The sequence below is a fragment of the Dioscorea cayenensis genome, chromosome 7 (assembly GCF_009730915.1).
Source record: "Dioscorea cayenensis subsp. rotundata cultivar TDr96_F1 chromosome 7, TDr96_F1_v2_PseudoChromosome.rev07_lg8_w22 25.fasta, whole genome shotgun sequence".
Taxonomy (NCBI): domain Eukaryota; kingdom Viridiplantae; phylum Streptophyta; class Magnoliopsida; order Dioscoreales; family Dioscoreaceae; genus Dioscorea; species Dioscorea cayenensis.
Window position 1 is genome coordinate 4,652,725 of NC_052477.1, and position 14,560 is coordinate 4,667,284.

At 31.5% G+C, this 14,560-nt stretch overlaps 1 protein-coding gene across 1 annotated transcript; it reads right to left on the minus strand.

Annotated features, from left to right (window-relative positions):
- Positions 1 to 2,294: 2,294 nt before the first annotated feature.
- Positions 2,295 to 9,009, minus strand: LOC120264956 (RNA demethylase ALKBH10B-like). The gene is made up of 7 exons (XM_039272873.1): positions 8,291 to 9,009; positions 6,815 to 6,945; positions 6,603 to 6,720; positions 3,777 to 3,878; positions 3,334 to 3,449; positions 3,105 to 3,259; positions 2,295 to 2,936 (listed from the first exon to the last, which is right to left on the minus strand). The coding sequence occupies exons 1-7, from the start codon at positions 8,826 to 8,828 to the stop codon at positions 2,450 to 2,452; spliced, it is 1,647 nt and encodes a 548-aa protein (XP_039128807.1). The 5' UTR covers positions 8,829 to 9,009; the 3' UTR covers positions 2,295 to 2,449.
- Positions 9,010 to 14,560: the final 5,551 nt, after the last annotated feature.

Genomic DNA, 14,560 nt, shown 5'->3' on the forward strand with positions numbered 1-14,560 from the left:
CTTAAGTTATGAATCTGGTCCGTAGGATCGTGTTGAGTGGTGGGGTCTGCGAGATGTTATAATCTGGGTCATTCGTTTGTTTTAACTGTCGTTTTATTCTTAGTAGTAGGATCAAACTTAGATAGATGGAACCTATTGATCTGTAAATCTGGGCCGTTGGTAGAAGGTAATATAACGAACTGTTCAGAAAGGGAAAGGGATATCAATGAATGTGTTGTTTTTCTGAATTTTCTTGCTCCTCTTGCCCTTCTTCTTCTTCTTCTTCTTCTTCTTCTTCTTCTTCTTCTTATCTTCTATTCGTTATTCTTCTTCATTCCTACCAGTGAATCAGGTATTGAGCTTGATTGCATCCTATCAAAAGGCAAGGAGAATCTCACAGGGGAAGCTAATGTGTCGATTGACCAAGTCCATAGAGTTAATACGACTATGAGGAGTGTGGACCATGACGTGGAAGATGTGGAATTTCATCCTAGAAGATCTGAACTCTCTAGCCAAATGCCAACATGCATCACAAGGTTTAAGGATTATATTATGTGATAAGTCGTGATGGTTATCATATGAGTTGATGAGTAATGAATGTAATTGAGTAAATAGCATGTACATGTTAGTGGAAGGAATCTTTATCAGGTAGTGGGTTGGCGTAGCCCAATGGAATGTTATTGTTACATGAGAAGCTTTATACCCAGCTAATACATTGATAGGAAGCAGAGAATTATCTCCCATCTTTTCTCTTTCTTCTCTTCCTTTCTCTCTTCTTTCTCTGCATCTCTTTCTTCCTCACCTCTAACCCTAATTCTTCTTGTAAACGCTACATTGGACCCTTCAAAATACCGCCGCAATTAGCTAATTGTGGTACTAAAATCACTTCATTTGAAGCACTCTACCTCCAAAACCAGCCACTTCATATTTCTTATATAGTAGACAATCCAGTTGTAAGATATGTGGACAGGAACTTTGCTAATAAAAAGAGTATCATCCTGATACTGAAGAATAGTCTAGTTAAATTCTAAAAAAGAATAAAACAATTAGCTAATAACAAAAGGCAAGACAAGAAATTTAGTGAGGAAGATAATATTTATCAAGTTACAGCCTTATAAACAGACATTAGTACAACAAGATCTTTACAAAAGCTTTCATCTAAATATTTTAGACCCTTCAAGATTGAAGAAAGATGGCTTGCAAAATTTCAGTTGCCTGTTAAGCAAGAATACACCACACATTTCATATTTCTAAATTAAAGAAACTTGACTGTGTTAACATGTTATCCTATTTGCCAATATTTGTTAATGAGAAGGGACAATTTTGGTGGAGCCTGAGGTTATCCTTGACCAAAAGTTAATCAAGAAGAAGGACAAAGTAGCACTGAGAGATTTAGTAAAATGGAGCAATCTACCACTTGAAGAAGCAGCACTAAACAATTTAGATAAATTGCTATTCATATTTCCCAATTCCAAAACTTTTATGCCTTGAGGATAGGGACAATTTAAGGGATAAGGATTGTTGCAAAGCAACTGTATAACAGGATGGTTTAGTCCATATTATGAAAATCAAACACTATATTTGAATATATATATATATATATATAGAGGATGAGTAATCTAGAAAATGTTCTTAGATTTGAAATTTAGAGATGTTAACAGTAGCCATCGGATTACCATCCGATTGCTACGATCATAAACAATATCAAAACGCGCTCTACAGTATCGCACAGTATTCATGAATAGTAAAAGATGTACATTACCTATATAAACAAACAACCATTGGATGATGATCCAACGGCTGTGATTAAACATCCCTAGAGAACAGTAATCTATGGACGTACCTAGATTATCTTTTCTTATAGAGGTGAGAAATTTAAAGATGTTCACAACAGCCGTCGAATGGTATATGATTTGAACTTGACTTGTGATTAATCCATGAAATTTTAAATTTTGCAAATCAACCTGTATTTCATGGTAAAAAAATAACTTTTGCTCCACAATAATGGTTACAGTGAATCAAACTTTCAGAGAAGCACACTAGTTAGAAGGACATGAAACAAAGCTAAACACAATTCACTATTTCATAGCACTAAATTCTATTCTTTTCATCAATGAATGAGCCAAGATCAAAAAATAATAACTGTGGTAATCTTAAACATGACATAGAGAAAATGTCATTCACCATCCAAAATAACAGCAATCCTCATCAACAAAAGAACTAAAACTATCCTAAGAACAAAATCACTCTTCACAGGATCCTGCATTTTTTTCATCGACAAGCATAACTTAATTCCAGTGCAAGACACAGGAGACAAAAAAAAAGAGCTCTTGCAAGGGCACCCCAAGAAATTCTCATATCTATGTATTCGGCAGAGACTTGACTAGGATAACCAGTAACAGACAAACAAAAAAGAAAAAATAAATAAAAGTAAAAACTCTATTCTGAAATGAGAAGCAGTGGAAAAAATTCACACCATGACAGTTGGAATCTGAGGTATCTTATTCACCTGAGATTCCATCGATGAAGGCAATGCAGGAAGTCTCCTCTTCTGAATGCGCGGCGGAAGATGCCTAATGTATTTCTTGGGGCCAACAGTCCATGGCAGAAAAACTCCAGTGCCATGACGTGAAACTTTCCTTGAAGGATTCATGATCACTGGCTTCGGTGGCGCAAACATGATCACCGGAGCTCGGAGAGTCATTCCCCATGCAGAGATTAAACCCTGAGATCCATAACCAATGGCGGCTCCTCCATTTGGTATCTCCTCTTGTTGCACAACTCCGGGTTGCCAGAGGGTCATTGCTTTAGTCGGTGTAGTAGGCATGACGGGAGTATCATTTTGGTTATTCGGAGATCGAACCTTCACGAATGTGATGGTCACTCTTCGATTTGATGATGGACAAATTACATGCCTTGCCATGTCTGCGCTGTTCCCTCGCATCACCAAGAGTGATCTGAAATTTTAGTTTAGTAATTTAGAATACACGCAAATTGTTTTCTCAAACTCTACTGACATGAATGCTTTCTTATTATTGAAAATATAGTAATCCATATTCCATATTTGTTGTCTTTAGAAAGTTATGACAAAAATAAATATTTAAGTGGTTGAATGAAATGCAAACCCTTCTTTCAATGGAAGTGTGAAGGAGCCCTTGTAGTTGCCATTGTGGTCACATGCAAGCACACGGCCAAAAGCCATTGTAGTGTCAGAAAGCAGGAGAGTAGAGATTGGATTATCCAGATGTGGTGGTTTGAAGTACGGCTGCGAGAATTCATCCTGCAAGCAAAGTGTAATTTAGAATCATGGAGAAATGAAACCATGCATATTGATATGTATAGAATAGAACATACCTCGTCAAAGAAATTAATAATGCAACTATTTGGCTTCCTTCCTTCAGGTATTAAACGCCATTGGACAAGATGGTCAATAACAGTTTGCAGAACTTCGGGAATTGATTCAATAGTGCCTAAAAGACAATGATGGAATTTTTTTGAGAGCCTAGAATATATTATACCTCTAACAAAAATTGCAATCATCAACATAAAGGCCTAGAGGTCAGGAGGACCTCAAATTGAAAATTACCGATGAATCCGAATCACTTGCAATCTGGTAAGGTTAAGCATTATTAAAAAGATAAAAAAAAATCAGGATGACTACCATTTTTTGGGTTGCCAGAAAACAGAGAAAGAAGGTGTCCTCACCAGTTCTTTAAAACACTATATATTTCCACAAAAATTACACAAATGGTTTCATACAGAAAGAGATGGAATAAACTCAGTAATTTGGAACTTACTTGAGGCATCTTGTTTAATTGGCTGAAATAATGGAATGCCAAGCTGAATAATTTCTCTCTTGTTCCCTTTCACTTGTTTGTTGAAGAAAATGAAAGTTTCACCTAATGCAGCAATTGAGAGCGAATTAGTGATAATATATATCCAGATACAAAGCAAGTAAAAATGGATATTTGTTATCTGAAAACACCATAGTATGCCAATTCACAAAAATAATTTCATCTGAAAAACTCTGCAGCTTTAAATGTGCATGCATCCTGTGATGGAAGACTGATAGGGAAGAATTTGAAAACAGGAGAGTTCCAATTAAAATTATGGATGAAAATCATTTGTTCTAGGGAAAGGCATGTTACATGTAATTAGCGCAAGTACATAAGCTCAAAAGCACTTAAAATGGAAAATTTTCTTCTCTTCAATTGCACAATTAAATCCATGGATGACAAATGATTTATTCAAGACAAAAATAGTTGTTGCTCTCCAATGTGGACATTCGTGTCAAACATGACAAAATTTTTAAACAGGTGACTTGTCAACCAGAATAGGAAGACGATCGATAGACCTCATCAAAACTGTTTTCTTTTCTCAAGAATTTGCAAATATCTGATTGATAGAAGCAAAATGGTGGTTTTAGTACTAGATGACTAAATTTCAAGTATGTGATTGTTGAATGAAATTTTTGAATGACAACAGTAAATCCCTTGCGGCAAGCTAGTTCAGTCACATAATTTTTATTCACCTACAAAAAATTTTATGAAGCTAAATAAAAATTCAATCATTTGTTTATAAACACAAAGATGAAAGAACCACTCTTAACAACTAATCAGGAGCTTGCATGTGCAATAATAAGTTGCTAATATCCCATCAATACTAGTAATACCAATCATACAAGTACATGCCACATACTTCCCTTGGGCATACACAACTCCCCACCTCATCACCTGCAGAAATACTTACATACGATTCCAATGACAAGAAAGTTCTTCAGAGGCAGAGCATTTTGATCATGTTCTTATCAAAGCCAATTCATAAATAAAATTACAGTGTTTGATGAGTTAACAGTGCGTTATATAGCTACAAGAAGGATCTAATGTTTCAGCAACTTAAAGAATTAGGAGATATCATGACAAAAATGATAGTTTACTCGGCAATATGCATATAAGAAAGAATGACTATTCTTACATATTCATCTCCCCCAAAATAAGCAACAATTCATCAAAAAAGGTTATGGAGATTGTAAATGAATAAGTTGATTAAAAAAATGTTATGGTAATAAAGTATTCTGTTACACATATAATAATATCTTTCACTATAATTACTAGAATGGTTGGACAGACAATTCCATTTCAGATGAACAAAAAAGTGGTACGTTTATCATATTTGTGCCAAAGATACCAGAGACAAACCAGAGGATGAAAGATAGTTGATATAAAATATAGGTTTGACTCATGCAAGAACTTTGTGACATATTAATGAACTATGCCCTTGCATTGGTTGGATAGTGACAAACATAAAGAGTTCAACTACCAACATATAGAGTAAAGATGTTAATGTCGAGGGAGATAAAGGGCAAAATGCAGATAGATTTGGAAGTTGAAATCCAGCAATAAAGGCTAAGTACTTTCAACATATGAAGTGTTAACTTCACTTATTCTTCGATTTTGGTTTTAAAGCACTTCAATTAATAAGCATGTCATATAAATGCATGCCACACTGGCTATAAAAATGTGTCTATTACTTATCTTTCACATTTTTTAGCTTTTAAAATGAGAGGCACACCATCTAATGCATATACTATGTTGCCTATATCTGACAAAAAGATGATTGCTTGAGGTTGTTTTCTTCTTCAATTTCTTTCACAACCACCAGTATAAACATTTTCTCCTTCTCGGCTCGATCTGAGTTGAATATGCATTTATGATTAGCTCAAGTAATGTAAGTTTGACTAGGTAAACTTCCTAGGTAGAAGTTGTTACTAAAATTGAATCTGGATTAATTAATGGCCAGCTTGACGTCGTCATTGATATCTAGTACTAGGAGAAATATTAAATGATGGAAATATGGCAGAAATGAAACTCTTACAATCAATAGAAGCAACATTTAATTGAAAATCCAAAGATAAATGGCTCAAATTTGTGAAGATGTGTGCAATCATATGAAGTTGAAAAGGATCAGTAAAAGTTGTTGATAGGAAATGTTACGCACTACATGCCAAAAGGATCATTCAATAAGCTGAAGTCATGATAAAAGCAAGTGGCTGTTTTCATGGCTTTGACGATAGGGTATGGCAAATATACAACTATCTGCAAAAAGACCACTTTTTTTATTCAAGCTTTATGATCTTAGTGTGTTACAGAAAGTTGACCTAATAAGTCCACTGGAGAAGATGTATAGTATTAGTCATTTAATTAAACAAAGGCAAAACTGTCTTTGCCCTAAGATTTCTAATAGACAAAACTATAAAAATACACCAAAGTAAGCACTCACTCAATGTTGACGAGTAGGAAACTAATTGTAGTTATAAAAAAACCTAGGTTAAATAAATACTAGTAAAATTGTCAAGATGAAAAACTTCATTGACTACACTTTTCTGTTTAATCAAAACTTCCACAATTGTCTTTGATGACAGTGCTTGGTAATTAAAATCGCATTTCACATTCCACAAGCATTTTCAATGGCCAAAAGTAAATTCAAATATTTAACAAAAACCACACTTCAAAATCAAGCTCTTTTCAAATTTGGTTCAAATAAAGTCTTCATATTTTAAGCATCTGTTCAGGAAAATAAAACAGAAAGTAAATCACGTCATAAATTCAGAAAGAAGAGCATACCTGAGAGCTCCCCCTTGTGACCTGCAAGACGAAGTTCATTTATAAATTCAGAAAGCTTCAAGAGTTCTGATTCTGTGAATATGTCCTCATAAAGTTTAAGACCTTTCACAACATTAACCTGATCAAATTTGGAAACCACTAATCACTGAAAATTCAATCACAAACAAAGCAAAGAAGACATTCTTACTGAACCATCTACACGAGTAACTCACCATATGCCCCTTCACCATTTCCTTGGACATGAATCCTTTGGAGATCTTGATCCTCTCTGGACGAATCATGGAAACCTCATGATCAGTGGATATTTGGTTACTTTCTTGAGAAGTTTTCGCACCTTGAGATCCTACAAAGCCAAAAAGGCAACTTTAGCTATTCACTTCCTGAGCCTGAAATATCTCTTGCCATATCAAAAAGTACATCAAAAATATAAATTCAACTTGTAAGAATCTTGGAGTTGTCAGTCATGAATTACTTTATTCAAATAACACATAAACAAAACATCGCTAATCTCATTAAAAAAACTAAAATTTTTATGCTAAATTTAGAATTCCAATTGGTCCTATAGAATCTACACCCACATAAACTATATGTTTTTTACTTTTAATGAACACCAATTGAAAGATATATATATATATATAAAGTCAGCAAATCCAGATCTTTAACTTAAAAAATCACACAGATCCTGTTCATGTTCCACACCTGTTCATGTACAAACCTTGGAAAATTGACCATCATCAAAACTACCACCTCACTACAAAAGTCATGTGCGCGCTGGCATATATGGCAGGTAAACGTACATCATAATTCACACATGATAAATAACATCACCAAAAATAATATAAATATAATATATATACATGAACCATCATGCCATCATCAAGTTAGCAACTTTTTGTTTTTTTACTCATAAAAACAAAAAAATTGCCGAAATTAACTATTAAATTACACCATTTAGGGGGGACCAAAGCTAAAGGCATCACCTTCCCACGCCCAACAGTGACCTCAAACAATTTATCTAATATAATAAAACTCTCTCTAATTAGTAATTACAATTAATAAATCACTTGCTTATCTGGGTAGGTCCTATTCATGCAAAAAAAAATGGGGCCCATCTCCAGCTCATTTATCAATGTTCTCAACACAAAGACTGAGAAACACAGACCGTCTGATCAAGATCGGACGGCAGGCGGCGGACGGCAACGCCACACAACATCAAGGACAAATTAGTACCGGGCCGGATTCGGCAACGCTAAACGGATCCGGATCCGATAATAAGTACACGTGGCATTCGCCGGCGCGTCCTCTCCCTCGATGTTCTCAAACATCAAACGGTGAACAACCATCCTCGAAAACGACAAAGCTCAAATCAAAGCTGGAAAACTTTTGTGCGACACGTTCAATTAAATTAATTATTTAATTAATTTTAAAAAAATTAAAAATTTTCTCAATCCGCCGCCTGAAATTAACAAAATTTATGTTTTTGTCTTAATTTTTAAAAATTGAAATTAAATCAAATTCGAATGAAAAAAATGGCTCCGATTTAATCGGAAAACAAGGGCGTGCGACGAAAACCAGATCTATAATCCAAAAATCTTTGAAATAAATCTGAAAATTTTGAATTTAATTAATTAATTCAATTAATTATTTATTTATTTAAATTTTTTTTCAGGAGATCAGATCATGCTCACCTTCATCGCTAGCACCACCGTCTCCGACGACGTTGGAATCTCTGAACAAATCTTCGGCGACGGCGATGGTGACGGTGGCTGCGGCTGTGGCTTCTGCTCCGGCCTTATGGTGAGAGATCTCAGCCGTCGATCCGGTTCTATCGTCTTCGACCTCCTTCAAGGGCGCCTCTTCAACGATCAAAGCCCTAGACCGCTCCTCATTCACCTCCATCGCGGCTCGCTTCGTCTCCGTGGCGTGGAGAAGCTCGGCGGTAACATCAGCAATGGAGTAGTACTTCTGCATATGAAGCACAGGGACCCAGTTCATCCTCCGACGATGTATAGCCGCGAACACCGCCTCGTACTCCGGCAAGCCGTCGGCGATCTCCACCAGATGAGTGCACAGCGCGTCGATGATCGCGTTTGCCGCTGCGAATTCCCCTCGGTACCACGCCAAGATCGCCTCTCTCGCATACCCCTCTGGCACCGCCACCGCCGCAGCCATCGCCATCGCCGGTGCCGCCACTGATCCTCCCGCCGCCACCGCCGGAGGACTCATCTCCACTCGACACGTGTCCCAGGTCAGCCCTTTTTTTTCTCTTTTTCTCCCCCAAAAAAAAAATTAAAAATTAAAAAATTAATCAATAAGTCATATAAACCACTTTTAAAATGAAGAAAAATGAAACTAAACCCTCTTCTTCTCTTCAAGAATTCCTGGAAGGCGAGGGAAGGCCTTTAAGTAAGCAAAGAGAGAGAGAGGAAAAAAGAAAAATGATGACGTGGCCTATATTATGTGGAATTAATTTTAAATATTCTTATTACTTTTACATATATACCCCTCAATAAACCTAAAATTATATATACGTGTACATATAAATTACATGCATATTTCATAATATTATTAGAATTTAATGGTTATATAGAGTAACAACTTAAATGGTCCCTAATTTTTTATGTGTTTTTATTTCGATCATCTAATTTTAAAAAATTATGATTTTGACCTCTAATTTAGTATTTGTTACAATTTAGTCACTCGAGCATATATCGTTAACGGTGATTGTACTATGTGACATTTTTTTTTTTCAAAATTGGCATATGCTATGTGTGATTACTATTAAAAGTGTATATTTGAGTGACCAAATTATAATAAAAATTAAAAGTAAGAAACCAAATAATTTTAACTTTCAAAAAGTAGGTGACGGAGATAAAAACACACAAAAAAAAGAGGAAGCCATTAAATTGTTTATCCTAAAATATATATACAAATAACAAAGGTGAGACATTCAAGTTCTCAAGTTTAAAATCTATTGAAAATATTTGTAATAATAGGAAGATGGTTGTGAGTGCAAGCTTACAATTCAAATCTTTCTTTTCTACTGTCAATTTTATTGCTTCCTTAAAAATAAATAAATTTATATATATATATATATATATTAGAGGAAAGGGGCGGTAACGGGATCCGAGGCAAATGTCGTTAGGTAGAGAGAGGCAAGGGAGGGAGGAGTGAAGGGTTAGTGAAAGCATGTGGTGACTGGGAGGTGAGCGGAAACAGAATAGTAGGGTTATTTCTTTTCATCTCGGGGGGCACGTGGGTGTTTTTCGTTCCTTGAAATTAGACCTGCAACGGCTCTTTTTTGATTGGACGGAAATACCCATGGCAGCCACAGAGGTGCTTTGCCCTTTTTGGTCCCTTCACGGGACCCACGAGGGAGGGTTTGTTGGGCTCATCAATCTTGACCGCCCAACACCCGTGAATCCCTGATCCTTTCAACGGCTGTGATTGACTCCTTATTTTTATTTTTCCCTTTTTTTACTGTTTATATTAAATATTTAAAATTATTATTAAATGAAAGAGAAATTTGCATGTCTACCAGAGGGTAATTAATAATTTATTTTTATAAAAAATAATTTATAAATGTATCTCTGAAAAAAAAAAAAAATTTAGTGATTATAGATTTTATAGTTAGAAATTAATTTAAAGATTTTATGAAAAATATATCTATCTGTTGACTGTTGAGTGTTGGCTATTGCTATGTATTTTTATGAGAATAAGTCTGTTGATGGATTATTATTATTATTATTATTATTATTATTATTATTGGTTAAAAAATATAATGATAAGTGCATAATATTCTTCATAACAACACTTTTTTATTTTAAAAATTATTTCTTGATTAATAAATAAATAATTATTAATATGAATCATATGATAAATGAGAGTGCGATTTTCTTGTTGGGGTTGGCCCTATATTCTCCAAAACAAATTTCATACTTTGTGTCTTTGACCGTCTTCGTACACTAATGATTGAACGCAAGCAAACTATTTGGATTTAAGAAAATCTTATTGTCTAATAAAGTTTAATTTTTCAATATTCTAATAAAAATTAAAAGCATAGTTGCATTAGCTATGCCATTTGCAATTAATGGCTTAAAGTTGAAATTTTTATTTATTTTTTTAAAAAAAATATATATTATTTAAAAATAATAAATAATTTTACTAACAATCATTTCATCTATTGACATTGAGTAAAAAAATAAATTCAAATCTCGATTCACGTAAACGTAATTTATCTATTTTTTTAAAATAAATAAATAAATAAATGTAACTCTTTTCATTACATTTAAATATTTATTTAATTGATATTTAATTGAAATATAGTTTGATCAATTTTATATAAAAGTTTGTCCCGAAAACAATTTCTAATTTCTAAAGTTTGATTTATAATAACTATTAATTATGAAAAATATGAAATACAAGATAAATATATTATATAGACGAAATAAACATATTCAAGAATAATATGGAAATAAAGTTTAATTATTTATTTAATGTTTTAAATATTATAATTATCTATATACCATCAAAAGTACAAAAACTTTGAGTCTTTGACTATATGTAAATCAATAAATTAATTTTTCTCTAGCTTAGAAATATGGAAAATTGTTTACATTCTTAAATATTTAAGCTACTCCTAAAATTTTAGAGCACTTTTAAATTTACTTTTAAGCTATATTTTCGAAGTATTTCAGTAATAATAATATTTTTATCAAATTATATTTAAATAATCAACATAGTTGATGGAAATGGATTTAAGAAAAATAATAATTTTTAGCTATTGAAATAACTAAATTTTATGAATATGTAGGTCAGAAAAAAAAAAAAACGCGGGCTCCAAATAAATAATTGGATGATATTTTTAATTATATAAAAAGAAAATACTAATAATACTAATAATATAATAATAAAATTTTAAAAATGTAAGCATAAAAATGAATATGTTGCTCTCTCATGAGATGACATTATGATGACGTAAGTGTACAGGCCAGTTGACTGTTTGACGTGACCGTTGGGTTGTACATCAGACATGAAATGACCTTTTTGCTCTCTTCTAATGTTCCATGGTTAACTATTTTATTAAGTCTTAATTAGGTTTATAATCTCTCTTTGAAAAAGATCTAGATTTATTTTTTTATTTTTATTATTTTATAGATTCTAGAATCATAGAATATTCCATTGTTAGGACCCACATGTAGATTCCTTAGGAGATTCAGATTCCATAGATTTTTCTATACAGTTGTCTTATTATTAATTTCACATATTAATGAAGTGTAAAACTAAGGTGGAACTGTAAAATTTTTTTATTGGAAATTTTATTTATCCTAAATTATTTTGCAACCTTTCCAAATCATGCACCATCTATGAAATTGCTTACAATATTAATTGTTTTCTAAAAATAATCAATCAAATAATTTGCTAATTAATTAAATTTTGATGGAGTTTATATTATTTCTTATTTTAGATTATTTATTTTGACCCTGAACTATATGAACTTACGAAGTTTGGCCATTCCATTCAATGTTGGATTGTATAAATATATCATGTATATGATTATTTTATTTGAAAGTATTGGAAGAGTTTGGACGAGTTTTCTAAGGTCTGTGCTTATAGTTGATGAGTTCATTAAATTTGTTGAGTTTTGGGTGAATTTATCGATACAAAAAAAATAAAGATGAAAGTAAACTGATAATTTTATTAAAAAAATAGTTAAATTTTAAAATAATATATTAAAAGGAATTAAAAAAAAAACTTGATTTCTAAGTATTAGAAATATTGGAAGTACTTCTTGCGCATATTGAAAGTTAAAAAGTTGCTTTTAATATATATATATATATATATATATATATATATATATATATATATATATGTACACACACGCACACAAGAATCTTAAAGAAGCACTTTAATGCTACTTTTTTATTTATTTATTCATTTATTTATTTTCCTTTAAAAGAAAAAAGAAACTTTTTAGGCACTGAGAAAAAGGGGATAAAAAGGACTGGTTCCCAACATCCCAATTTATTATCTATTATTTATTATTAGGAGTATTATTTTTCCATGTATCAATCCCTTGCATTGATCAAACACTTGTCATATGATTAGGCATATTATTAATGTATAAATAAATCATAGGATTAGTTTATCATTAGCTCTTTTAATTTGTATTATCCTTCACAAGTTATGATTAATAGGAAAAGTTCTTTATTATTAAATATTTCTATATATATATAGATTTGAAGGAATCTATGCAATCTTTCTTTTCTAAAGTTGAAGTTGTTGTTGGATTAAAAGCTAAAATTTTTAAAAATATCTTATTTTGGATTAAGATATTTTTAAAAATTTTAGTGTAACATGTTAGGCCTATTTTAGGGATATAAAAATAAAATAAAATAATAGAAATGATTTTTAAAAAAATTACAACCAATCATTATTAGTTTTTATTTTTATATTTGAGAATTTATTTTTAGTAGTGTTAATTAAACTTTTAATACATGCAAGCCTCTTTGTGTGTATTCACATCCTTTTTTAATGCTAATTTAAAAAAAAAAAATTCCAAAGCATGTGATGTGTCATTATCCACAAATTATGATTTTTTATTTTTTATTTTTAAAAATTTAGAACTTTTAGTTGCTAGTCTCAGATGACATGGCAAGCTAGAGATAACTATAATGCATTTATATTTAATGAGATGATTTATTAATGGAGTATTATTTTTAGGAGAAATTGCATATATACAGCTATAGAAGTAGGTATTTGTTTATATACCATTATAAAAAATCATATTTGAAAATATACCCCTCAAAAACCTATTATTTGTTGATACCTACTGTTATAGTTGGTTATCAGTTATCAAGGTTTGACTCACAGTCAATAAAAAAAACTAGGCTATATAAGCAAATAAAAGGATTGTGTGGGAATATGTTCTAGAAACAAAATCTTTATATCTATTTTCTAGAAAACTTAAGATATGATCACCGTATAAATTCAATATTTAATAAAATTGATAAATAAAAAAAAAATTTAATTATCAAAGCATTCATAATCCAACAAATTAGCCTACTCTAATAAATATTAGTGTACGAAATTTAAATCTCAAGTTCAAATTCCATTGAATATGATGATAATAACATATCCAAAGTTGCGGGTGTTGGCTTATAACCTAAATCTCATGTCATGTCATCAAGTGAGGGCACACAAACTGAACGATTAATTTCTGATGCATGCCTTTGTCGCAATTACAAAAAAAATTCCAAAAATTTTTATATATATTCTAGAAACAAAAACTTTTGGAAATGTTTAAAGAGGAAATGAACAAAAAGCAATAATGTGATACTCATGCAAATGGTGGTGGACATGATGAGGATGATGATGATGATGATGATGATGATGAAAATGAATATGGAGGAAGAAAGTTAAGTATGGAATGGGGACCCCTACAAACAGAGTCCACTCTCATTACTATTAACTTGAGAAAAGGACACCAACTCCTTCAAACAGAAAGATTCTTCTGTACCAAAATTATTTAATTTATTTTATCAATTTATATGAATATTAAATATATATATATATATATATATATATATATATATATATATATATATATATATACATTTAATAAGAGTAATCTATCAACCAAACACCTCAAATTCTCAATTATATTAAAAAAAAAAATCAAACTTTCAATTTTTCATATAAAACTTAATCACGCTCCCTACCATTTATCTATTACGGTGATAGTAATATTATAACTTTCTTTCGTTGGTAGATTAATGCATGATGAATTAAATTTTAACTTATAATAAAAATTTCAATTCATTCTACATAAAATTGAAACTTTATCATACTTGTTCATTATTAATTTATTATTTAAAAATTTTAATAATAGTTTATAACATTAGACTTTTATTTTTAAAATTAGAATGAATAATGACCCAAATTTTAAAGGAGTAATT